The 26,156-nt window shown below is 40.2% G+C and overlaps 1 protein-coding gene across 2 annotated transcripts in view; it reads right to left on the reverse strand.

Annotated features, from left to right (window-relative positions):
- CSMD1 (CUB and Sushi multiple domains 1) overlaps window positions 1–26,156 on the reverse strand; it is a 2,022,422-nt gene that overhangs the window by 1,411,136 nt on the left and 585,130 nt on the right. For both annotated transcript variants that reach the window (XM_043557450.1, XM_043557440.1), the window contains exon 3: window positions 2,858–2,970. In XM_043557450.1, coding sequence (XP_043413385.1) covers window positions 2,858–2,970 — 113 coding nt within the window. The remainder of the gene's footprint in view (window positions 1–2,857; window positions 2,971–26,156) is intronic.

Genomic DNA, 26,156 nt, shown 5'->3' on the forward strand with positions numbered 1-26,156 from the left:
AGCATTGTTACTGTGAAATTTATAAATATTTCCATTTAATTTCCAGGGTTAAATTCAATGACTGAATGCATTCATTAGAATTTTTAAATTATTGTTTTCATACTCATTATGTAGTATAATATTTTCATGCATGAATAATAATTTATGTAAATAATGCCCATTCTAAATTACTGCCAGAAAAGTACAAAGTTCAGTGCCCAGATTAAGCCTGTTATCAAGGTGATTATGTTTAGAGACAATTTAAAAGTTGAAAAGACTTTCTCCAACTTAAGCAAAGGTGCTTAAATTAAAAATTTAAACATCATTCTGTTAATACTAGAAAATATAGTACTAGTTTAAGACTACATAGCATTATGTTTTGAACAAGCTGATCTAGTGTTTTATATCTAAATCAAATTTCCTTTAGAGGTCTTGGATAAGACATCAGAATTTTATTATATGATTTGGTTTATATTAACTATATGATGGACAGGGTCATCAAAATAAAAACTCATGGGAAACAAGGAACCCTGAATCCCTCCAAGGATTCAATGTTCTGGTTCCAAAAAAAAAAAAAAAGATAATATTCTGACCATTATCATTGGTTCTGCTTTACATTTTATTTGAATAGGCATGTTTGTATATTTCATGCAGTATCAGTATTGTTAATAAAATTCACCTTCTCCAGTGACATTGCCTTCAGCTGAATCTAATTTCACTCTGGGCACTTAGACTAGGGAGAAAGCAGTCGGTGCCCTAGTGAAAGCTTTACTCTCTTCTAGATACATTCTCTAGTCTGTAATCCTCTGTTGAGACTACAGTTAACTTTGTTTCTCTAGATAGTACACCCTGATTTTCTCAGGAGACCCTTATGCTAATGGAGAAATATTTTTAAATACAGATGTTAAATATTATATAGAATTTTGGTTTTGCTGACAAAGCACTTTTTAATGCAATATCTTTTTTTTTCCTTTCGAGAAAAAGGCTCGTGCCTGCTTGTAAATATCAGACTATATGATAGATGTCATTATTTAAAATATAAATTTCAAAAAGAGCATGTCCACATAGCAACAGTTTTAAAACGCACATGTCAGTTAGCTCCCAGCCCTATTCATTTTTTCCACTCATTTTATAAAATAGCTCATAAGTATTTTTTCCAACAGAGACAATCTCACCAATCATGTGTTATATAAAATGACAACGAGCAATACCAACAAAAAATAGCCCAGAAAAGTCCATAGAATTACTCTTTTGACCATCATTCAACACCAACCAAGTCTCCACAACATTTACCTTAGGAAATTGAGCAAAATGTAATATTAAAGTGCCAGCTTTGTCTGGAAGGAGACGACAATTGTCACGGCTTCTGAAACAGGGAAGCGTTATCGACCTTCTGAGCAAATGTCAGATATGTTGACTGGACAAGGTAACTTCACAGGCAGCTAGGTAGGGTGCCTTAGAAACACTTTCACAATGTTGAGCGAAAAAGAAATTATGTGAAGTCAGTGTATGTGGAAAGTGGTAGGCACGCACAGAGGCAAAAGTTAATAATAGCACCTATCAACCTTAAGTTGGCTTGTTACTCTCCAAATATGAAATGATTCCCCAACGGTAATAGACTTAAACACCTTTAAGTATATTAAATATATTCATGCCAGTTTATATTATATACATATATAGTATATAAGTATATGTACATGTATAATATATACGTATAGTATGATACATATATTTATATAATATGTTTATATACATAAATGCCCTGGCCTGAAAGACATTGCAGTAAGAATAGCAAACAATCCTAAATGTCATTACGCCCAAAACTTTAAATAAAAGCATGAATTTGTCTGTCTACCTATCTGTGCAAAAAACACACGCTACCCTTATGTTTTCTGGTAATTCTATAGTAACTAAATTCAACTGTGTAAAGCGCATGTAGATTTTATCTTTCCACAAAGAGTGATTTTTTTTTCCCCCAAGTGCACTGAATACTCCAAATAAAAACATAGGCAGATGTGATTAACCCAGAAACAGGTAAATGGGATCTGCTGTAAATAGAGATTTGCCTAGACCCCTACCCAAAGTCTATTTTCAATTCACAGGCTCCAGAGTTTATTTATGCTAAACATAATAGTCTTTGTTTTACCCATGAGAACAAATCTTGAATACCTCTGTACAACAAGACTAAAACAGACACACCTCAGCATTTACGCTTAGAGTGTTACTAATTTCTTAAAACCGAATGCCTGAAGCGATCCTCTCTATTTCCTCTCTCAAAGGGCGTACTCTCTTTCACCTTTTCAAAATTTTTGTCCCAAAGTAGTTCAGCGATATCAAGACTCCAAAGGGTACCAGGCACAAACTCTGGAAACACAAGCAAACTCCACATGCCTTCAAATGACCAAACGGCAAAACAAAATCATCTTCTCAATTAAAAGTTTCAGCTTGGACCAGAAAGACTCACGGAATGGAATTCTCTTTAAGCACTAACTTCATTACTGGCTACCAAAAATTTTAAGACAACACTTCTGAATTGAAAATGATTTTTCACAGAAAAGCAGTCTTGCTAATTGGTATTCAAAATTTTCCAAACTTCTCCACTACATGTCAAAAGAAAAACCACTTCTCTAATTAAAAAGAGCGCTTCCGACAAAGGGAAATTGTAAACACAGGTTTTGTGCTGGGAAATTCGGCAATTAGACTAGACAGTGTTCTGCCATCATCAATATATAAATCTAGAATATAAACGTCAAATGTTTATAACATCCAACCACCTCTGAAAGAGCAGCTTATATTTGCATTAGAATCTTTAATCCAGAGTGGCAAGGGTGAGGTCGTCTGGACAGTATTTGGGTGCAGAGCACATTAAATGTCCTACCTTCATACAGGGCTTTGAAACCTTGGGCACTCACGGCGAAGTCTGTCGTGAACCACAGCGCGAGGATAGATCCTGTGCTGACGATCGAGGACGGCAGCTGAAATCCTGATAATCTAAACCACAAAAAAATACATGAACATGGTTAAAAAGCCTACACGTGTTATTCAAGCTTATTTGATGAAGTCACTGTGTTTCTTCTTTCCCTGTACTATGTTTGAGACACGTCACGAAACAATTACAAGTTTCATACCCAAGGTGTTGCCAGGTGATTGAAATTAGGCACGTTCAACAAATGGTTTATTTAAATAATTTTGGCAAAAATTCTTTCTTGAAGAAATTGTATAATGCGTAAGACAGGGAACGCAATGCAAAGGCATCCTCGTATGTGCTACATGACAAAATATGATTTTGCACGTACTTTATTATTTTCCTCTTAATTTGTTAGATGGGGGGTTGTCACATCTCATAGTCAATGTGCTTATTCTTACTATCTCAAAATAAATCAGAGCTTTCTTGAAAAGAAAACATACTGGCCACAGCATAATAAACAAAAAACCTATTGTTCCCTTGAGCAGAGGTCAAATGAATTGATTTTAATTTGTGGTTTTCAAGACAAACCTTTTAGATTCTGAGATATGCTTTTCACCTATCACTAGGTTTAGATATATTTAGAAATTTTAATGATGATAGAGTCAGCACTCTGAATGAGTGAACTAGTATAATAATATATACTTTATGCATAATGCATTATAACGTTACAGGTTTCCAAAAGGTCAAAGAGACACTTCATCGGTTTATTTTTTACCTAAAGTTTGCTAATTAAGTAGCTTGTCTCTAAATATGTGATTTAGTATAGTGAGAACACAAATCCAAAAGGAGTAAGCCTGAATGTTCATTCCTTTTAGAGAAATTCTGATTTGCCAGTAAGTCTATGGGTATTAAATACCTAATTCCAGCTGCCGTAGGTTTTAGAATCAAACTAAAAACTTGTTAGGGGAAAATAACAAAACAATCGCCAATCACTGAACAGCATCATTCTTAATATCCCTGGATCGAAGAGGAAATGTCAAAGGAAATTAAAAAAAAATACCTTGAAATGAATGAAAGTAAAAAAAAAAGATAGCAAAAGTTAGAGGACTCAGCTAAGTGCTGAGAAGGAAATTAATAGTATTAAAATATACAGTATAAAAGTGGAAAGATCTCATATTAGGAACCTAAGCTCCCATGTGAGGAACTTAGAAAATAGTGAAATAAACCTAAGGCAAGGAGAAGGCAATACATACAAGATAAATGCAGAAATCAAAGAAACCTAAAGCAGAAGAACAACAGAGAAAAACAATGAAACAAAAGCTAATTCTTTGAAATGACTGACAAAATTAACAACGATCTAGCAAGGCCCACACAAAAATTGTGTGTGTGGGGGGGGTGGGTGGTAGAAGATATAAACACCAAATACCAGGAATAAAATAGCAAATATTACGAGAGACCACACAGACATAAAATAATAATGGAATGCTATTTAAAAAGTGCACACATAAATTTAACTTACATGAAATAGGCCACTTCCTATAAAAACTCAAACTATCACAATTTTTTGAATACAAAATAGAAAATTTGAATAACCCTGTAACTCTTAAAACTCCCCCAAATAAATCTCCAGGGCCAGGTGGTTTTAGAGGAGAATTCTACGCCATGAACTGAATGTTTGTGTCCCCCAAAAGTCATATATTGAAACTGAACTCCCAAGGTGATGATATTTGGAGCTGGGGCCTTTGGGTGGTAATTTACGGGCAGAGCCCCCATTAATGGGGTTAGCACCCTTATTAATGAGACTCCAGAATCCCTTTAATATGCCCTCTGCCATGTGCGGACACAGCAAGAAGATGTTCTCTATGTAACAGAAAGCGCTCACACCAGACACCGAATCAGCTGGAACACGATCTTGAACTTCCCTGTCTCAAGACCTGTGAGAAGTAAATCTGTGTTATTTATAAGCCACCTTGTCTATGCTATTCTGTTATACACAGACATCTACCCGAATGCACTAAGACATCTACCAAACATTTGAAAAGTTGGCACCGATTTTACACGGTCTCTTCCAGAAAACAGAAGTGGATGGCAACTTCCTTATGTGTTTTATGGCACTAATGTTACCCTGTAACTATGGACTGAACTGTTGCCCCCAAATTCACATATTGAAGCCCTACCTCTCAATCGAATTGTATTTGGAGACAGGGCTTTTAGGAGATAAGTAATATGAAATAAGGTCATGGTGAGGTCCTAATCTGATAGCATTCGTGGCTTCATAAAAGGAATAGAAAGAGAGATCCCCCCCCCTGCACACCCCCATCATACTTTCACTTAGCAGAAGCCATATGAGTACATGGAGAGAAGGCAGGTGTGTGCGAGCCAGGACCAGTCCTCACCAGAACCTGATGGTGCTGCACTCTGATACCAGATATCCAACCTCCAGGACTGTGAGAAAATATACTTCCTGTTGTTTAAGCTACTCAGTGGATGGTATTTCATTGTGGCCGCTCAAGCTAAATACCCCGATACCAAATCGAACAAAACCTTTGCGAGACAACAATGGATCAGTAACTGCTCTCACACACATATAGATATGAACATTTTTAACAAAGTAAGAGCACAAAGAGGCAACGTATCACACGAATTCTCCAACATAACCAAGCGGTGTTTATTCCAGGGATGTAAGTAGCGTTCAGTATTTGAAAATCAATCAATATAATCTGCCAGCACGACAGGCTAAAGAATGAAATCACAAGATCATGATAGTCTATGTAGAAAAAAGTATTGCATATACTTAAACACCCAATTGTGAGAACACCTTCCAGTAAAATATGAATAGAGGAAAACTTCCCCAACTTGACAATGGGTATCTACAAAAAAAACAAAACAAAACAAAACAAAACAAAAAAAACCACCTACAGCTAACATGATATTTAATGGTGTAAGACTGAATGCTTCCCCCTAAGACTGAGAACCAGGCAAAAACGTCTGTTCTCGTCACTTGTATCCAACATCGTGCTGGAAGATCTAGCAAGAGCAGGAAGCCAAGTGGAGAAAAGAAATGCATATGGATCAGAACATAAGAAAGAAAATCGCCCCTCTTTGCAGAGGACACAATTATCTACATAGACGACACGGGGGAGTCCATAAGGAAACTCGTGGAGCTAATACTTGAACAAGTGCACAGGATGCAAATGAACATACAAAATTCAACTGTATTTCTGCATTCTAGAACTTAACACATGGACACCAAGATTAATTATTACAATGGCATTTATAATCATTCAAAAAAAATGCTTGGCTATAACAAAACAGGTACAAAACTATCCTCTCAAAATGATGCTCTGGTGACGAAAGATACCAGTAAGAAACTAAACAAATGGAGAAACATATCGTGCTAACAGACTGGAAGCCTCAACACTGTAAAGATATCAATTCTCCCCTAATTTATATACAGGTTTAACACTATTTCTATCAAAATCCCAACAAGATTTTTGGAAGATATATGCAAGATTCTTCTAAAATGGATATGGAAAGCTCCCAAACCTCAATAGAATAGCTTAAATAATTTCAAAAAAAAAGAAAGAAAAAAGAAAGAAAGAAAGAAAGACCCACATAAATATGTTCCACTGATTTCAAGGTGCTAAGGCAATTCGGTGGAGTAAAGATAACCTTTTGACAAATGATGCTGGAATAAATAGATGTCCAGAGACGAAAATACCAAACGCAAAAATAAGCCTGTACCTAACTCTAACACCTTATATAATAATTAACTCAATATGGATCATGGACATAAATATAAAACTATAAAAATTTAGAAAAAAGCATACAAGATAATCTAGGACTGACTGAAGAATTCCTAGACTGGACACCCAAAGCATAATCCATTAAAGGAAACATTGATACATCAGGTTTCATAAAAGTTATTATTTTTTTTGTCAAAGACCCCATTGACTGGGGTCTAAAGACATGCTAAACACTGATAGAAAGTATCTACAAGCTTCATATCTGACAAAGGATAAGTGTCCAGAATATATAAACAACATTAAAGACTCAACAGTGAAACAACAAACAATCCAATCAGAAAACAGGCAAAGAACATGAAGTCACTTTATGTAAAACAATATAGAGATGGCAAATGGGTACATGAAAAGATTCTCAACATCATTAGCCATTAGAGAAATGCAAATTAAAACCACAAAGAGGTATCACTACTTATGTATTCAGAATGGCTAAAATAAAAAGTAGTGACAATACGAAAGCTGGCAAGAATGTGGAGAAAATGGATTTTTCTTTTTTTAAAAAGTTGTTTTTTTAAAGTCTATTTAGTTACTTTTTGAGAGACAGAGAGAAAGAGCATGAGTGGGGAAGGGGCAAAGAGAGAGGGAGACACAGAATCTGAAACAGCTCCAGGCTCCGAGCTGTCAGCACAGAGCCCGGTGTGGGGCTTGAACCCACAAACCATGAAATCACAACCTGAGCTGAAGTCAGACTCTCAACTGACTGAACCACCCGGGTGCCCCATGATTGTTCATTTATCGTTAGTCGTCACAACCACTGTGGAAGCAGTGTGACAGGTGCTTAAAACATTAAATATGTACTAACCAAGCAATTGCTCTCCTCGACATTTACTCCAGCGAAATGGAGATTTATGTTCACACAAAACCTGCACACAAATGTCTAGAGGAGCTTCATTCTTAATAATCAAAAATTGGGAAATGTAGTAATTAAAACAGTATGGCACAGGTAAAAAATACACGCATAGATCAGTGGAACAGAACAGAAAGCCCATAAATAAACTCACAATAATCTGGCCAGTTAGTCTTCAACAAAGGAGGCAAGAATATACACTGGGGAAAAGACAGTCTTTTCAACAAATAGTGCTAGGAAAATTGGACAGCTATATGCAAAAGAATAAAACTGGACCACTTTCCTACAGTACACACAAAAAGAAATTTAGAATGGATAAAAGATCTACATGTGAGGCTCGAAATCATAAAACTCCTAGAAAAAAAACATAAGCAGTAATCTCTCTGACATTGACCATAGTAACATTTTTCTAGATATGTCTCCTAAGGCAAAAGAAACAAAAGCAAAATTAAACTATTGGGACTGCACCAAAATAAAAACCTTTGCACAGTGAAGTAAGTCATCCTCAAAACAGAAAGGCAACCTACTGAACGAGAGAAAATATTTGTCAATGATACGTTCCGTAAGGAATTAATATTCAAAATATATAAAGAACTTATACAACTTAACACCAAAAAAAATCTGATTAAAACATGGGCAGAGGACCTAAATAGACATTTTTCTAAAAACTAAATACAGATGGCCAAGAGACATGAAAAGATGCCCAGCATCCATAATCATTAGAAAAATGCAAATAAAAACCACAATGGTGGCTCAATCAGTTAAGTTACTGACTTCGGCTCAGGTCATGATCTTACGGTTCATGGGTTCAAGCCCTGCATGGGGCTCTGTGCCGACAGCTCAGAGCCTGGAGCCTCCTTGAGATTCTGAGTTTCCCTCTCTCTTCCCCTCCCCTGCTCATTCTCTCTGTCTCTCTCTCCCTCATAAATAAACATTAAAACACACGCGCACACACTCACTCACTCCCAACGAGATCTCACTCTACAACAGTCAGAATACCTACAATCAAAAGACAAAATATGACAAATGTTGGGGAAAACGTGGAGAAAAAGGAACCCTCATGCCCTCTTGGAGGGGATGTAAATGGATGAAAAAAAAAAGTCAACCCCCAAAAGGTTATAGACCATATGATTCCATTTTTCAAACATGCTTGAAATGGCAAGATTATCGAAAACAGGAAGAGAGAGTTTTTGAAGCCAGGAATGAAAAGGTAGTAGAGGTAGAAAGGAAGTGATTGTGGCTCTTAAAGAACCACATGAGGGATCCTCATGGCACAGCAACGTGGTATCCCCACTGATTCAATGTCAATGTTCTGTACGTCAGTGTCCTACAGTTTTGCGAGAAGTTACCTTTGTAAGAACTCGGCATAGAGTACCCAGAATCTCCCTGTGTTATTGCTTATGACTGCGTGGAAATCTAAAGAGTATAATGAAGCAAAAGATTAGAGGGTTTGGACTGAGAAGCCGTCAATAAAATATTAACAGAAATGAAAATAATCAAAGTATTAAAAAAATAAGAAGAAAGTATTTAATAACAAAACATTCTCCTCATTGGTTAAAAAATAAATTCAACAACAGTGTTGCGGATTATTTCAGCTAGTCACAGTCCATTTAGAAATTTTAAATATGTATTAGCACAAGTGTAGATATCGCATAATGTGGTAGCACTTTAAAATAAACACAAACTTAGGTTTCCTTTAACGCGTTTCATAAAGAATTGTGACTTTGAAAGAACACAAATAGTATTAGCTCAAAAAGAAAAAAACCGTAACAAGATGCTAAGAGTTCTAAAAACAATGTTATATGACTACCTTTTGAGAATTTGGGGAAGTTTAGCGTGCACGATTGTTGATAAAATATATACACAGCATCTGTTTCAAATAGTTGAAACGAGATCAGTCTGTTCTCTGTATTTAAGAGTCTTACGGTTTGCCCCCTCTCTGTTTTCAACTTAGTTTTTTCTTTCCTTCCCCGATGTTCATCTGTTGCGTGTCTTAAATTCCACATATGAGGGACCTCATATGCTACTTGTCTGACTTATTTTGCTTAGCATGATACACTCTAGATCCACCCATGCTGTGGCAAATGGCAAGATTTCATTCCTTTTGATCACTGAGTTGCATTCCATGGTATGTATATTTACATCTTCTTTCTCCATTCGTCAGCCATTTCTTCATCACACCAGCTGAGGAGTGTTTGGGAGTGAGGGATATTACAATCGGCCGCTAGCACATTCTTTCACTTCTCTGAAAATGTTCTGTTGAGAACACTCTTCACCATGTCACGTACATCCCTGCCAGGTGGACCCTAAGGACTAATTTTACTGTTACCTAACTTTCTCTGAGAAATACCTGTTCTTATGAACAACAGGTCCATTTTTAACACCTAGTAAATCATGGAGCTGTTCAAGTATTTCTCTTGGCGTGGAATTAAAAACAAACAAATGAGCAAACCCACAACTCAGAGCCCAATTTCTGGCCTCTCCTAAGCAACATGTGAATTTGTAGAGTAGCCTCATTCCAGATTTGTCTTTCTTATGATTCTTATCTTGCTGCCAACCCGGTATCTTTCTACCTCGGTAAGTGACTTAAATTCTGGATATAGATTAATAAAGCGGTAAGTCAATGACAGCAAGCAAACAAGAAAATAAGATCAGCTTTTCTCGAAACCCCTTTTTCTATCAAACCCAACTGCCTACCAACATAGGAATGTATGACCTCTTCTTAACACGCTATGACTCAGAAAGGGGGTATTTCAGAGGACGCAGGTTATACTATATTTAAACCACTTTGAGATGGAATGAAAATCAAGCCACAAATACGTAGAGTCCATCTGTATAGTATCTGTTCTGCCATCATGTTGCCTAAAGAGACTAAGCAGGCTTTACTACATGGTGTGGCCAGCAGTTGGTCCAGCAGGCTGGGCCGTTACAGGGTCCATTTCACACAGAAGATGAGTCTATCCTAACATCCATGCCATGGCCACCCCTGGAGCAAACAACCCTATAATCCCTATTCAAAGAATCAGGTGTTTGTTTGTTTGTTTGTTTGTTTCTGGACACCCTAGCTGAACCATTTGCGGGAAGAAGAAAATCATTCGCAAAGGAGACAGGGTATGAGAACAGTCACAAGAAATTCATTTCAGTAAAAAACAAAGTGTAGCTAATATTGATCCAGATATGCCTGCCTCTGCTTCTCTCTCTCTCCCCCACCTCCCTCTTTTCCTCTCCCCCCCCCACCTCTTTTTCCAGTTACATCCCTGGTGTCCTATAAAATGTCATTTACTATATTTTCTGGGAGTAAGAGAAAGTAATTCCCGTTTCACATCCAACAGTGTGGGAAAAAGACAGAACATGCCTGTGGATGTAGAGTGACCGTGATGTAAAGCAGGGGACATGCAAGTGGCCGCAGCTCCATATTCTTGGTGCCGGTCCACTCGGCAGAAACAGGAGTTTCAGAATCGAACAACCTTATTCCTTTCCCACCTCTCAAGAAATGACTAGGATGAACTGCATATAGAAACGGATCCTGAAAATTTCTACTACCCTAGCATTCAAGATACTCAAATCACTGAGACCAGTGGAAGAATCTTGAACAGTAGATGTGGTAAGGCTGATTAAGAAGAAGGAGGAGGAGGAGGGGGGGAGGAGGAGGAGGAGAAGGAGGAGAAGGAGAAGCAAATTCAGTAAAAACTAAGCAGAAGCAGATGACTGGTACGAGTGTGGTTTTTTTCACAGAAATTAATGAGCAAGTTACGACTCCATCAAACAGACGCTCACTCCCAAATTACACACCGTACATACTGCCTAATCTATAGTGTTTGTGATTTCAAAATGTCAAATATCTTTAAAACTACAGTTTAGTTAAAATGTCAAGTAAATGCTTTAAGTAAATTAGGAAAAAAAGATCACTAAATCTTTTCTCTGTGAACGTAATTGCCTTAAGGACAATCTCTGCAACGCCAAATGTTGCCAAAATCACATTAATACTCCGTAATTGAGAGCATCACATTTCATACCATATGCCAGTGTGGATATCCTCATAATATACGTTATTTAAAAAAATCTTGGCCTAACAATAGGAGTAATATTAGAATCATACCCTAAGAGTTAGCAGTGATCCCAAAGATTAAGGTATTTTAAATTAATTTCCTCAGAAAGTGTCGCAGTTAACCACTGCCCGAGGCCTGTGTAAATACATCCAAGGCTGGGAACCAAAGACCCCACAAAGCAGTTAATTACACTATTTGGTAATTCAGAATTTTAATAATCCATCTCTGTCTGTGGTGCTCAAGTATTGGTCCTCTTACTATTACTGGGAAGAGTTTTCATGCCACAGAATAAAATATGAGGCTTTGCGCTTTCTTTAAAAAACATCCATTGTGTGGTTATTATTACTATTCTAAGATTTGGTGGCTCTCTGGTTGTTTTATATCAGCCTGAACATTACCATATGTTTAGTTGGAAGCACAACACTGGGTAACGAGAATCGATTTTTTACTCATTCAAAATATTTCCTGGACATCGACCAGAGTCATGATCAGGATCAACACATTTAGGCATTCAAGAAGCTTATAGTCTAAAGTGAAGGATAAAAAGAAAGACCTGGTGGGGCGCCTGGGTGGCGCAGTCGGTTAAGCGTCCGACTTCAGCCAGGTCACAACTTCAGCCAGGTCACGATCTCGCGGTCCGTGAGTTCGAGCCCCGCGTCAGGCTCTGGGCTGATGGCTCAGAGCCTGGAGACTGTTTCCGATTCTGTGTCTCCCTCTCTCTCTGCCCCTCCCCCGTTCATGCTCTGTCTCTCTCTGTCCCTAAAATAAATAAAAACGTTAAAAAAAAATAAAAAAAAAAAAGAAAGACCTGGAATATTCTGGAAGTAAATGAAAATAATCCACACAGAAGTGTCATAGCAGCCAGATTTGATGGTGGGGATACGGTGATATACATCAAGTTTTTGGTAACCACTGAAATGTTCAACAAAATAAGAAATTCGTGATGGTCTCCAGTAACCCCAAAACTTCCTTTTCAGTGTTTAAAAAATAGTGCAGGAACTCAAACAGGTAGATATCACCCCTAAATTAAAAAGGTATACAGGGCCGCCTGGGTGGCTCAGTCGGTTCAGCGTCCGACTTCGGCTCAGGTCATGATCTCATGGTTCGTGAGTTCCAGCCCCACACCAGGCTCTGAGGATCCTGTTTTGGATTCTGTGTCTCCCTCTCTCTCTACCCCTCCCTGCTCATGCTCTGTCTCTCTTTTCCTTAAAAATAAATAAACATTAAAAAAAAGTATACATAAGAATTTAAAAAGTGGTTTCCACCTCATCACATGATTAGGTAATAATTATATTACAAGGTGATAAAACTGCCTGTAAATAAAATGAACTATATTGTAATAGAAACAACCATCTCACAGTCACCTATCCATGTGGCAGAAAGACTGGGACTAATTTCGGCGTGACATACCCTTATGTTGAATAATAAGAAAACAGAATGCATTGTTGGTGGATTGCTTAGTTTTATATTTCCAGCTACCAGGCGTGCCCTTTGAAGTTAACTAATTATTTGCTGAAAGTTATTCAATGTCACGCATTAGAATTTTTCCAGGATCAGTTGTAGGTACAGAAGAGCGCTCTGTATTAGAGCAGAATTTTAAAGAAGCGACATTAAACATTAAATGTCAGTTATTTCAGCTCTTTATTTTATGGGGCAAAGAAATGATGATGAGAGAGACTCAATGACTTGGCCAGAGCCAGGCACACACCTAAAACTGAGCCGATCTTCCTTCCGAGCCAGTGGTTCTGCCACTTGGCCATTTCAAGGTGATCTGTCCAGTGGGATAAAGTATTAAGATGTTCATTTATTTTCTCTTCCCCACCCTGCTTCCCCCACACTAGACCTTCTCCTTTTCAGAAACTAATTACCTCTGAATGTAACGAGCAAAGAATCAAGTTCATGGCTTTGGAACAGGCTCCTGAAACGTGGAGCTTCGACAGCTCTGTTTATGGTTTAAAATGTCAGGGCTTAAGGCTCATGTCACAAACAGTAAATCTGAAAGAATACAGGATCATCCCCCTTCCGTAGAGACCTGATAGCGGTTTCGTGGTGCAGGGACGAGCACGGTTTGGGAAGCAAGAAGCAATCTGCAACATCGGCATGTCCCTGGGAGAACTGACGCGGGCAGAAGAACCTACCCAGCGAGGCTGATTCCTGTTGCAGGTGGAGCCCTGTGAGGGGGCCGCCCTCGTGAAGAGCCCCTCAGGCCAGAACAGGCCAGGCGCCGGGAGATGTGCGTGAGGGCAGCAGGGTATGTCTAAGTGCAAACGGCTCACGATGACACATCAGAGCGCAAGAGCAATCTAAAGACTCTGCAATCCAGGGCGCCTGGGGGGCTCAGTCAGTTAGGTGTCCGACTCTTGATTTCAGCTCAGGTCATGATCTCACAGGTCATGAGTTCGAGCCCCGAGTCGGGCTGCCTGCTTACAGTGCAGAGCCTGCTTGAGATTCTCTCTCTCTCTCTCTCCCCCCTCCCTCCCTCTCTTTCTCTCAAAATAAAATAAATAAACAAACTTAAAAAAAAAGAGTCTGCAATCCAAGAGAGGTAAAGAGGCGATTCCTTCATGGCCCTGAGTATATGAGAACACCTGACTCGTGTGGCCAGCTTGACCACTGCGAGCCTGTCTAGGCGCTCCCGACAAGGACCTACACGAATTCCATCTCAGATTGTGTCAGGAGAAGGCAGACACCGGGCGTCCCTTTTACTCCTGGCACTTCGAGGTCATGCACGACTCTTGGATTTAGGTACCACTTAGAAAAAATCACACACACACACACACACACACACGCTCACCCACCTACACTTACACATCCACACACACCCCACATACAACCACACCCCCACCACATGTTCATACACAAACACACTCACCCTTTCCTCCGCACACATCCACACTGAAATGACAGAATCTACCTAGACCTGACCAAATGAAAATTTCTGCCCTCACTCAGGGAGGAATCTGTGTAGAAATTACTATAAAATCCAATTAAAGAAATTATATGTTATGATCACATCTTAACTTCTGACCTTTCAAAATAATGCCTATTTATTTTTTCTGTTCTGCTCAACATATCACTTATTTCTAACAATTAAGACAAAATACACAAATCAACACACAGTATTGATTTCAATTACACATTTTTATCATAACATAGAGGCCATAAATATACACCTTCAAGCCTTTATGTAAATCTGGGTTGCTACAAAAATTGTATTGGGTTTTAAACTCAGGGGCCATCGGTTTATTGAATCTTTCTTGGTCAAAGACTGAGTGAAATACTTTTACTTTCTTTAAGATTTTCAAAATGTTTTGGCCTCTGTGGAATGTCAGTAGGTGGGCTCAGGTGTAAAGATATTTGAAGAAGCTACTGTATTTTCTTTTTACCGTACTTTACTTGGTCATATTCTTCACTGTCACTGTCATCAAGAAATTCAAGCTTCAAGTCTTGTTTTTACTAGACAAGCCCAAGTGCGGACATGGTGTGAGCAGTCTGGGCTGCTCATCTCCCTTGACGAGTTCTCGTCACATCTATTTGCACTGGGTTTGATTCAGGAACAAGAAAGCGATTTAGTCATCTGGTTTTACTACTTTATCCTAGCCTGACACTGAGTTTCTAACAATGCTAAGTTGTGATTATTAGCAGACCAAGAGAGTCTAGAGGCAAAACATTTTGTAAAATCCTGCCTTTACAAGAGCCTAAGAAAAGATTTCATGCTCTCCTGCTCTCCGCTCACTTAACGACAAGTAATACAACAGAACCAGGAGAGCAATCCACTTTAACAAAGGAAGATGGGGGCATCTTGTAGTAAGACAACTACCTCTCGTCCAATGAGTCAAGAGATCTCCTGTCGTCTAGTGCTTACTGGGAATTAAGCCATTCTAGGTAGCTTGTTATCTGCCTGTTAAGTGATAACACAGAAGGAATACCTAAGTGATTTACTGGTGCCATTTTGAAATAATTTTCCACACTAACTTCAGGAATAAAGAATCATATGTCTAGCAGAGATATGTATTCATATCTACGTATCTAAGAATGAAGGGACATATACCTATGCAAGAGTGTACTTTTGCTGTAATAAGCTAGAAAGGGTCCTCATAATTTATTTGATATCATTTTTAATGTTTATTTATTTGTGAGAGAGAGAGAGCAGGAGCAGAGAGAGAGAGAGAGACAGAGAGAGAGACAGATAGACAGACAGAATCCAAAATAGTCTCCAGGCTCCAAGGTGTCAGCACAGAGCCCAACACGGGGCTCGAACTCACAAACCGTGAGATCATGACCCGAGCTGAAGCCAGATGCTCAACCGACTGAGCCACCCAGGCGCCCCTCATAATTTATTTGATAAAGCGCCTATATTCAAGTTGCTTTAAACAACATACATACTCCAGAAAACTCAGTGATTTTTTTTCACATCTATGAAGACTGACGTGTATAATTTACAGAGCTCTTAAAAACAAGAATTGAAAAGCATGCACACACACACACATACACACACAGTTGATGACATAAGTCATATTTAACTTTCTTATCCAAAGTTATGTGCAGGAGACAGATTGTGCTCTCTAAAAGGATCATATCTCTCTTACCTTAATGTATTTGATTACATTTTGAAAATGTCATGGTATTTCTAGCAGCCTTCTTGATAATGAGAATATTCTGTCTAACTTATCCTGATAATTTTGGCTTTGTTGCTTTTCAAAAGCTCTGTGCGCGTGTACCTATAGATGTACGCGTGCACGCATATGCATGTACATATACAAAGTATAGCTCTCATGAATGAGGGAACACCAACCTCCCTGGCTTCAAACTGTTTTATAAAGAGTGGGCAAGTTTGACTTTTTGCCTATTCTTCCAAGCGACTACAAAACATAAAGAAATTACTGTAATTTGATTTATAGAATCCAAGTTGGATCAGAGAGTTGAAAAACAGTAAGACTCCCTTCATCGCAGAGGACTGGGTGGGCATTGGAAGAGACCAAGTGTAGGCTAGACATGAGAAAGGAATGAGGGACCTTGGCACTGGGTCCCCTAGGGCCGGACCCCCCAGGGTCAGAAGGAAAGGAATCCACGGAAGGCAGGCACATGCTCACTGTGGTCCACGGCCACCCCAGGAGCCCCAGGAGGGGACTGCAGCCCACTTGTTAAAATATCCTCATGACCCTCTCCCCTCAGAGAGGGACTAAACAAATAAGGGAATAAAACAAAACCATGGAAATTCTTTTAATTATACCGATTGCTCTGGTTCCAGAAAACAAGCCTCTGTGCAGCTCTATCCAGTGTGTCCCACTCTGGTCTGCCAATGCTGTGGCAGAGCTAATTTTGTGAGTCGGATGCCACGTTTTTCCCAGGAGTTAGGTACAGGTCTCTCACACGGTGTTCAGTGCTTTGGAGGAAAAACGTTCTAAAATCACATTTCTTGTTTTGGTGCCTAATCCTTTATAAATATGGCAATTAAGCCACTGCATCTTTTTTTTTTTTTTAACTTACAGCTTGCCTTCCTAAGAGATCTATGCCATAATAAATAATAATAATAAAGCTTTGAGCTCCACATGTACCACTCAACGGCTCATATCCCAGTCACTTAGTGTGTTTAGTGGGTTACTTCTTCCCAGGACCCTGAGCGGACCCTCATGTGGTCATGGTGACTTAGGACACTCGGTACACCTTATCACACTATTAAATATTTGCTCCTGAGGGAGCTCACTCGCTCTCAGGCGCTACAGTAATAAAAGTGCCTCTGGAAGAAAAAATAAATTTTTCCCAAGTTGCATTCTAAACAAATTTGCCAAGAATTAATTCCACTGATCCTCTTTTTCTATCGCTGCCCCAAGTTATTTTGAGAAAGTTATTTCATAATTGCGGTGTCTGTAATACACTGGAAACAAAAATCTAAGCAGATTTTGCCCCCAAGCATGAAAGACCATCCTCTCGATGTGACTTTATTGTGACAGTAGAAACAACATCATTTATAAATAACATTAAAATAGTAACGGCATTTTCCCACTCGTAAATATGATTGTAAGTACTTTACTCCAGTGTTCTCCTCGACTCTGGAGCCTTCTGTGCCATTGACATCATCTCTCCTGAGTGATAAGGATCCATAAATTGTCTTTCTAGCGCAAAATCCTTTAGGAGGATTTTTCCAGCAAGATCTTTTCCATCTGTTTAAACCAGACACACCACGGTTGCATGTTAGGGTGTTAGATAAGCCCCGTGCTACCTAGAACACTCACAAGGTCCCCGCTTTATTTTCTCATCTGACGGGTACTGTATTCAATGCTCATCTAACACACAGCCTGACCGTGAAAGATCAGCCAAGGCCCCCTTTGAATCCCTGGTTGGCAGGTGACGGGATTAGGCAATCATCTAGAGTTTATTAGAGTCTCAATGATATTAGGAAAATCACTCAAGGACCTGATAAAAGACGTGTGCATGTACTTATTTTACTGTGATATCTGACCCAGAATAATTTGAAACTGAGATTTCATTCTTGATTGTGAACCTAACTTCCGTAAAACTGAAATTCAAACCCAGTAGTTAGGTGGAATCCACTGCATTTAAAATTACACATGCATACACACACACAAAGGGAGGGAAGGGAGGGAAGGGAGGGAGGGAGGAAGGGAGGGAGGGAGGGAGGGAGACAGAGAGAGGGAGAGAAAATGAAGCACGTTTGGAACGCCTGACTCTACAACAGCCCCATCCCAGGACATTCTCTGACCCTTCTGCTGTAAACGGGTAGAGTGGCTGCCTAGACAACAATCAGAAGCCCCCTGAATGGAGGAAAAGAAGAGAGAAAGAGGAGAATCTGGGCATCCTGACACGGAATTGAAGAACCCCTTCTAACAATCTGGAAAACCAAAGTTTTTAATGCGTCTGGTGCGTATGAGAAACACAGCACATGCTTCTGGAGTTCATGAAGTACACAGACCAGATGAGGCACTAGGCAGAATACATTTGTCATTTCTGTGGTGGAATTGACGATATTTATATGCACTTTTTATATACTTTTTAAATATCTGAGGGGTGCCTGGGGGGCTCTGTTGGTTACACATCTGACTCTTGATTTCAGCTCAGGTCATGATCTCAGGGTTTGTGTGTTCCAGCCCCGCATCAGGCTCTGCACTGACAGCAGGGAACATGCTTGGGACTGATTCACTCTCTCTCTCTCTCTCTCTCTCTCTCTCTCTCTCTCTTTCTCTCTCTCTCTCTGCCCCTCCCCCACTCATGGCTGTGCATGCTAATACACTCTCTTTCTCAAAAAAATAAAGTTAAAAAAATGTAAACCCTCATGTAAAAAAACAAATGAATCTTACGTAACGATTGTGTAAAGGGAAATAATTTCAAATAAACATTGTATTTTTTCAAAGGCTATAAAATGATCTATATTTATACACACTTCCACACATATCTGATGAATTCTCAGAAGAGCTGTGAGAACACCCGCGGGGCTTTGGTAAATTTCACAAACTACAGCAGACAGAGACAGGACGAGAATCTAGAAATTCTGCCTATTCAGAAAAGAAATCAGCACGCCTGGGGGGCTTAGTCGACTGAGCTACTGACTTCGGCTCACGTCATGACCTCACGGTTCATGAGTTCAAGTCCCACATCAGGCTTGCTGCTGTCAGCACAGAGCCCAATTATTTGTTGTTCCCCAATCAGTAATCGAAGTCACTTCTTGGCTCAGTATTTCTTCTCCCCTATGATTCCAGTTTGAAATCCCTCCTGTCTCCAGAGCTCAAAAGGCAGGCTCTAGAGAGAGACTCCTGGTTTGAATACCTGGGATCCTCTGTCTCCCTCTCTCTCTGCCCCTCTGCCACTTTTTCTCTCTCTCTCCCCCCACCCCGTCTCAAAAATAATAAACATTAAAAAGAGCAAAAGAAATCATTTGTTGCATGAATAAAAGGTGACTAGTAATTATTTTGAAAAACTTGGAACAACAAACCTTGAATACAACAGTTTCATCGAGTGGCTTAGCAGAGAAGAGTAAACTCACAAGGACCTAGTCTGTTTCTTGCTGGTAGCTGTTGCCTTGGCCAGAGCTCAGCAGGGCTGAAATAATGCATTCAAAGGACTGGTTGCAGAATTCCCTTCCCTGATCCTGAACAAGTGATCATTATATGTCAGGAAGGGTATCACGTTGAGTGGATTTTCTAGAAGTGGGTTACAACACAGGTACACACACACACACCACACACACACCTCAACTCTGATGCCAGCCAACCTTACTGAGCAGTTACTAAATGCCCATCACTGTTTGGACTTTGCCACATTCACGTACAATCCCCCAAATTGCTTTGCAGGTGAGGAAGTTCAGCCTCAGACGTCTTCAGTAATGCTGTCTAAGACCACACAGTGAGTGAGGACTAGAGCCAATATTCCAACCAGGGGTCTCTCTCTAGAGCCTGCCTTTGGAGCTCTGGAAACAGGAGGGATTTCAAACTGGAATCATAGGGGAGAAGAAATACTGAGCCAAGAAGTGACTTCGATTACTGATTGGGGAACAACAAATAATTGGACCTTCATCAGAACAGCATCATATACACACAGATGATCAGACTGTTGACATGGAATCATTGTGGACACAATGATAGAAGAAGCAAGCTTTGAGCAAAGAGTAGGGAAGATATTGAAGGCAAACCCTGGGAGGGTAACTCGCTGGCAGTTAAGTCCAGCCAAAGGGGACAATCACTCCCGTTGAAAACTGTGTCGCACCCCCCCCCCTACTAGCAACCTCCCTCCACAGACCAGCTGAAGAAGGGCAGGTTCACATGTACAAGTTGAAACCACAAAAGGAAAATTTAATAAAGCCAACTCTCCTGACTTTATTTTGTTACAAAGGAAAGGGAAGTGTCTCATTTTCCTTGTGGCCAAACCTATCCGAGCGCTAAATGTTTCCCTGGTTTGTGAAGATGCAAAAATTCCCATCCCTTGATCAGAAAACACTATTCCCGGCGCCCTCATGAAGGAATAGACGGGGTTCGAATGCGCACAGTTTACAGATCTCTTTCCCAAGGTAAAATGTGACTGTGCCTGGGAAAAGGAAAAGCAGACAGAAACGGAACGCGCATGGGCAGAGGGACAGTCCTTGGGCGATATTACAGAAGTCGTGAGGGCAGAAGGGAGATGTGACAAAACAGCACAGCATGCGGAGCGTGGTGACAGCAGGCTCAAGGACGGGGGCTCACCTCTCAGGTCTCAGTTAGCAGCTTGAGTTCTTTTAGCCACAAGGACAGGGAAGTTCAAGTGTCTCCGGGGGGAACCCCAAGGGTGAAGATCTGACAGCAGAAGCCCACTGTCTGAACTCAGCTCTAGCCCTCAAGAGCCCGCCCTGCTGGTGTCCCCACACCTCCCATAAACAGAACCAAAGGAGCAAAAGGGCCCTTAATACATGAAAGCAGAGGAAGGAGGAAGTCATCCGCTGAGTAGTCTTCAAAGCAAATCAAACACTGCCGCTGAGTAGAAGAAAAAGCAAGAATTCTTTTCAGAGGGTGGGGCAGAGAAAGAGGGAGAGACAGAACCCCAAGCAGGCTCTGAGCTAGGCTCGAACTCACAAACCCTGGGATCGCGAAGCTTCCCCTCGCTGAGCAGCCCAGGTGCCGCAAGCAAGAACTTTCCTAATCTCATTTACCCACCTCCCTTCCCAAGGTACAGAGTGAACCACACTCTGCCTGCAGCTTGAGTCTTTGATCCTCAGGCTGAACGTCAAACACACAGCCTCGCCCCTCTCCTGCTTGCGCCCCCCCCTGCGCTCCCCACCAATTATTTCCCACAGAAAAATGCATGTATTCTAATCACCTATATGTTTTCGCCCTTTCATCTATCCTGGGAGAAATTCAAGAACCCTCTGCTGTTGATGAGAGTCTAATTTAGATAGCTTCCCAGGTTATATACACGGGTGCTGTGCAAAGGTAACCAGCTATTAGCAGGTGCTAGAAATAAGGAGGAACAATGAGATTTTTAAAGTATTAGCTATCCATGATTAGTATTAAAAAAGAGATATTAGGGCTCAAATACAGGCTGTAAATTGAAGTGTAAATACATTGGCCACTTTGATTTTTTTTTAAGTTCATTTATTTTGAGAGAGACAGAGAGTGTATGTGCACACGCAGGCATGCGCGCGGGGCAGGGGTGGAGAGAGAAAGGGAGAGGGACAGACAGACAATCCCAAGCAGACTCTGAGCAGGCTCGAAGTCAAGAACCATGCGATCATGACCTGAGCCGAAACCAAGAGTCGGACACTTAACAGACTGAGCCGCCCAGGCGCCTCTGGCCACTTTGAATTTTGGAAAAATAAACCGTGGCTGGGGGGGAATCTACCTTTTGCCAGTGACACCCTTTTTCTCCTATGTGTCTACGAGTAATCGTCTCACACCTAATTTTGAGACTCTTACTAGGAGACACCTAAGATACAGGATTATCAAGTATCAAGGTGTGATTTCAGTTATTAGACTGAAACGTACAGGTTCAGGAGTGTGACATCCCTTCCAGAGTGGTCACTCTGCAGGTCTGGAGTCTGTACCTTGTGCTAACGTCATCACAGGCTTCCAGGAAAATTGTTGACCGGACCACCCACCTTCCCCAACTTCCTGTCATTCCTATCATGTGCCTCTGCTTAGAGCACTGAGCCTCCAGACGCACACGTCGGTATCTGGAAACTAATCATAAAACCCTTCGCTGCACAGGACAGGTGGCCAATGAAAGCGAGCAGGACGCTTCCCTGTGGGGAGAGTCAGGTTTTAGCAGCAGACAACACTTGGAGTGTTCGTTCCAGTGATGTGCTCCAGATGCTGGAGGGGCAGGCGGGTGTCTGTGGGAAGAGCTGTCTTTGCTATGGCCCAACAGAAGCCCCACACTATGTCAGCTAAAGGAAGAACGTCACATTGCCCCTGGACGGACCCCCCCGCCCCCCTCCGCTCCAGCCAGCATGTGACTGTAAACTGAGTCTCACAAGGGATAGACACTGTGAAGCAGGGAGGTAAAGGAGGCATCACAGGTAGCTTTGAGGGGAAATGCTTCGAATGGTAACCAAACTCTATGTTGCTAGCCTTGGGTTCCCATCCATCGCCATCTACCATCCACCGTTGTCTATCACAAAGAAGATGATGAATGTGTTAGTTTCATGGCAGCTTATTAAAAAAGATGATCAAGTGGAGGTCAGTCACAGATTTATAATTCCAAGGTTGCAGACTAAAACTAACATGTCCCAAAAAAAAAAAATTAAAAAAAAAAAGGGGCGCCTGGGTGGCGCAGTCAGTTAAGCGTCCGACTTCAGCCAGGTCACCATCTCGCGGTCCGTGAGTTCGAGCCCCGCGTCGGGCTCTGGGCTGATGGCTCAGAGCCTGGAGCCTGTTTCGGATTCTGTGTCTCCCTCTCTCTCTGCCCCTCCCCCGTTCATGCTCTGTCTCTCTCTGTCCCAAAAATAAATAAACATTGAAAAAAAAAATTTAAAACTAACATGTCCCACTGAAGTGCAGGTAGCCTTCATTTTACCGTAAGAAATAGAAGTATCAGGAACTGAGAGGTTGAGACTTGAAGATGCCATTGTTTCACATGAACTTGCTGTCAGTGGTGTTTAAGGTTGCCCCCGCATAGTGCCATCTTGCTGTAGAGGAAAATTAGCTCTTATTCGAATAAGAATATATTTTTTTAAATTTTTTTAACGTTAAATTAAAAAATTTATTTTTAAAATTTTTAATTTAATTTAAAATATATTTTAATACTGCTAATTAAAACGGGCACTGTCAGCACAGAGCCCGACGCAGGGCTCGAACTCACGGAGGTGAGATCATGACCTGGGCCGAAGTCGGACGCTTAACCGACTGAGCCACCCAGGCGCCCCTCGAATAAGAATATTTTAAAGATCCACCTAGCATTAAGATTTGTTTGCTCGGTGTATGATGATGGCATTGACCTCTCCTTATTATAGAGGTTAAGTGCCTGGTTTATTAACCACGCTCCATAGCGTGACTCAAGTAAGTTCAGGAAATGGGTCTCTCGTGTTCCCTATTTAGTCTTCCGTGGCCACCCTCATTCATTGTTCTCCAGGGCATGAGTCCACTGGTTTTTCCTCAAGGTCATCTAACATGATATTCTATGGGATACCTAGTTAATGGAAAAAAATAATGTTAGTTTCCGTCCAGAGAATTCTTGAAGGCATTCTGTTCTGGAAATGGCCAACACAATCAAACAAAACAAAGGAAAACCTTGTTCTCTCACCAAAATGGATGACTGACCGAGATCTCCGACTACAGAATTATTTTTGAAACAAGACAAGAGGGAAGAGTAATCTTTCTTTTAAGCAGCTGGCTAATGAGGGTTTAGTTGGAGAGAGAGATCTAAGTTGCTTTTGAAAATGAAATAAATTTTGAGGCATTTCTGGAAAACCTAAAGGTGAACAGTGCAGAAATTGAGCCCCATTTTCTAGTAATGATTAAATTACCCAGAAAATTGGAAACATGTTCACAAAAAAGAAATAATATGAACTTTTTCAAGATTTCTTTCACCCAGCCCTACGTATATGTTTGTGACTGTTCCCCGTATGTACTACAGGTGTCTGCGGGTACTTGGAACAGAATTTAGGATTTTTTTTCCATATTCTATCAGTTTCCCAGCCTGAGACCCACAGTTACACAAAGGAGTCTTATTTTCACCTAATGTATGAAAGAGTCCTAGCATATCTTGTTACAATACTTCGTATTATTTCATATGCAATTACTGAGGCTGCTTCTGAGTTCAGTGTTTGTGGTACCAAGAGAGGAAGGGATGTATTTGGCTCTCATCTCTGCCAGCGACAAGCAGGGTAGTCAATCATGGGCCATGTTGGACCAATGGGCTCACCTGTAAAATGGCGGAGGTCCACCCATAGCCCATTCCTTATGCTTAGAACTCAAAGGGCCTCACCTGAGAATCTAACTGCCAGGGAGGCACTTGAACCTGCTTAAACTAATTCTCCAAGAGTTTTCCATAAATTTTGTTCTTAAATTCTTACGGAAACTCAGTGAAATGACTTCTCTCCCATTTAATGTGGGCAAGGATTCGTCCAAATGTTCTTTGTTATCAAGGAGAGCCACTGTGCACTCTCAGCTCGTCTGGACTCCAAGTTGGCCTCTTTCTATCAAGCCATCTTGCATTCCAGGAAAAAGTTTGAGTGTGTTTATTCATTTGGATACTGCTAATTAAAAAAAAAAAAAAGTCATACACATTCAGATAGTTAGATTTTCAAGAATGTCCTAAAATAATCTTGCCTAAGAACCCTTACTCTTCAGGGAGGAGTTCTCTAAGACCTTAGGGAAGGCACACATCTGTTGTGTGCCTAATGCTCACAGATGTAGCATCTTAGACAGGACCAAATCTCCAGACTCTTTCCTGTCTCATCCCTTTCTTACTGAAGCATGCCACCGAACAATAAATACAGGCAAAGTTGGCGGATACTTAAACTCAACCCATTCACATGATGCTGAATGCACATTGTGCCACACAGCAATAGACCAATATTTGGTTCTGCAGCACCTACTCGAGGAAGACACAAGGAGAAAGTCCCAGCTTGATTCGTGTGTCTCACTTTCCATCTCTAAGCCAACAGGAGTTTACGGAGCCCTGCAGAGAGATTTTGTGCATAGTAACTTCCTATCATTTTATACCCACATTATCCCATTGAGGACTTAGTATTTACCCGGAACTCCTGGAGATTGAACCACTTATGCAAACTTCCGTGGCCTTAATACTCAATTGAGATTACCCGAAACTACCTGCAAATATTTGGCTACAAATGAAACCATTCAAATCAGCTGCCTTCATTCACAAGTCATTTTAAGGATCAAAAAGACTTTATTATTCAAGATCTAATTCTTGAAATTAAAAGGGTTGTATTATCTGAATACTGTGTTCTCTTAAAAGCATTAAAACAGCAAATACTCGTTCTAACAGAGTTTAAATATGTATATGTGACGATAGACACTTGAAAGTTTCCATAAATAAAACAATGTGCAATTCTGGGTACTTCATCAGCTGTAGGTATTTGGGGTACATTTTCATTTTTGTGCTAAATTACATACCACATGTTCTTCATTGATCTCAGCCACTATAGACCTTACTGCTGAGAACCTAATTTCATCACCCTTATGTGGGTCATGCCAATTAATTCATAAAGACAAAATTAATTAATCATGTATATCCTCCTTAATGCTTTGCTAATTTGCTTCAATTACTTAATAAAGTTATCATTTAAACTCAATTGAAGTATATGATTTTTCTCAAACTGAAAACAACTGAAAATTGAAAATAAATTTTTACTGAGGCCAAAATTAGCACAGCAATCAACATGTTCAGTGTGCTTTTTTCAGATGAAGGAAACTGAAAAATGTGTATTACTATATAATTTTGTGTATTATTAAACTGTTTCACATAAGCTCATTACTTAATAAAATCTTCAATAATCCAGCGATCTTTTTCATTTAACTTCTAACACCCTTTCCAATTTTTCCACTTTCTCACATTTGAATACTAAGCTACTATAGTTTCATACATATTTGTAAGTGTATAGGGAAGTGTTTATACGTAAA

This window comes from Prionailurus bengalensis, chromosome B1 (genome assembly GCF_016509475.1).
Source record: "Prionailurus bengalensis isolate Pbe53 chromosome B1, Fcat_Pben_1.1_paternal_pri, whole genome shotgun sequence".
In the NCBI taxonomy this organism is placed as follows: Eukaryota; Metazoa; Chordata; class Mammalia; order Carnivora; family Felidae; genus Prionailurus; species Prionailurus bengalensis.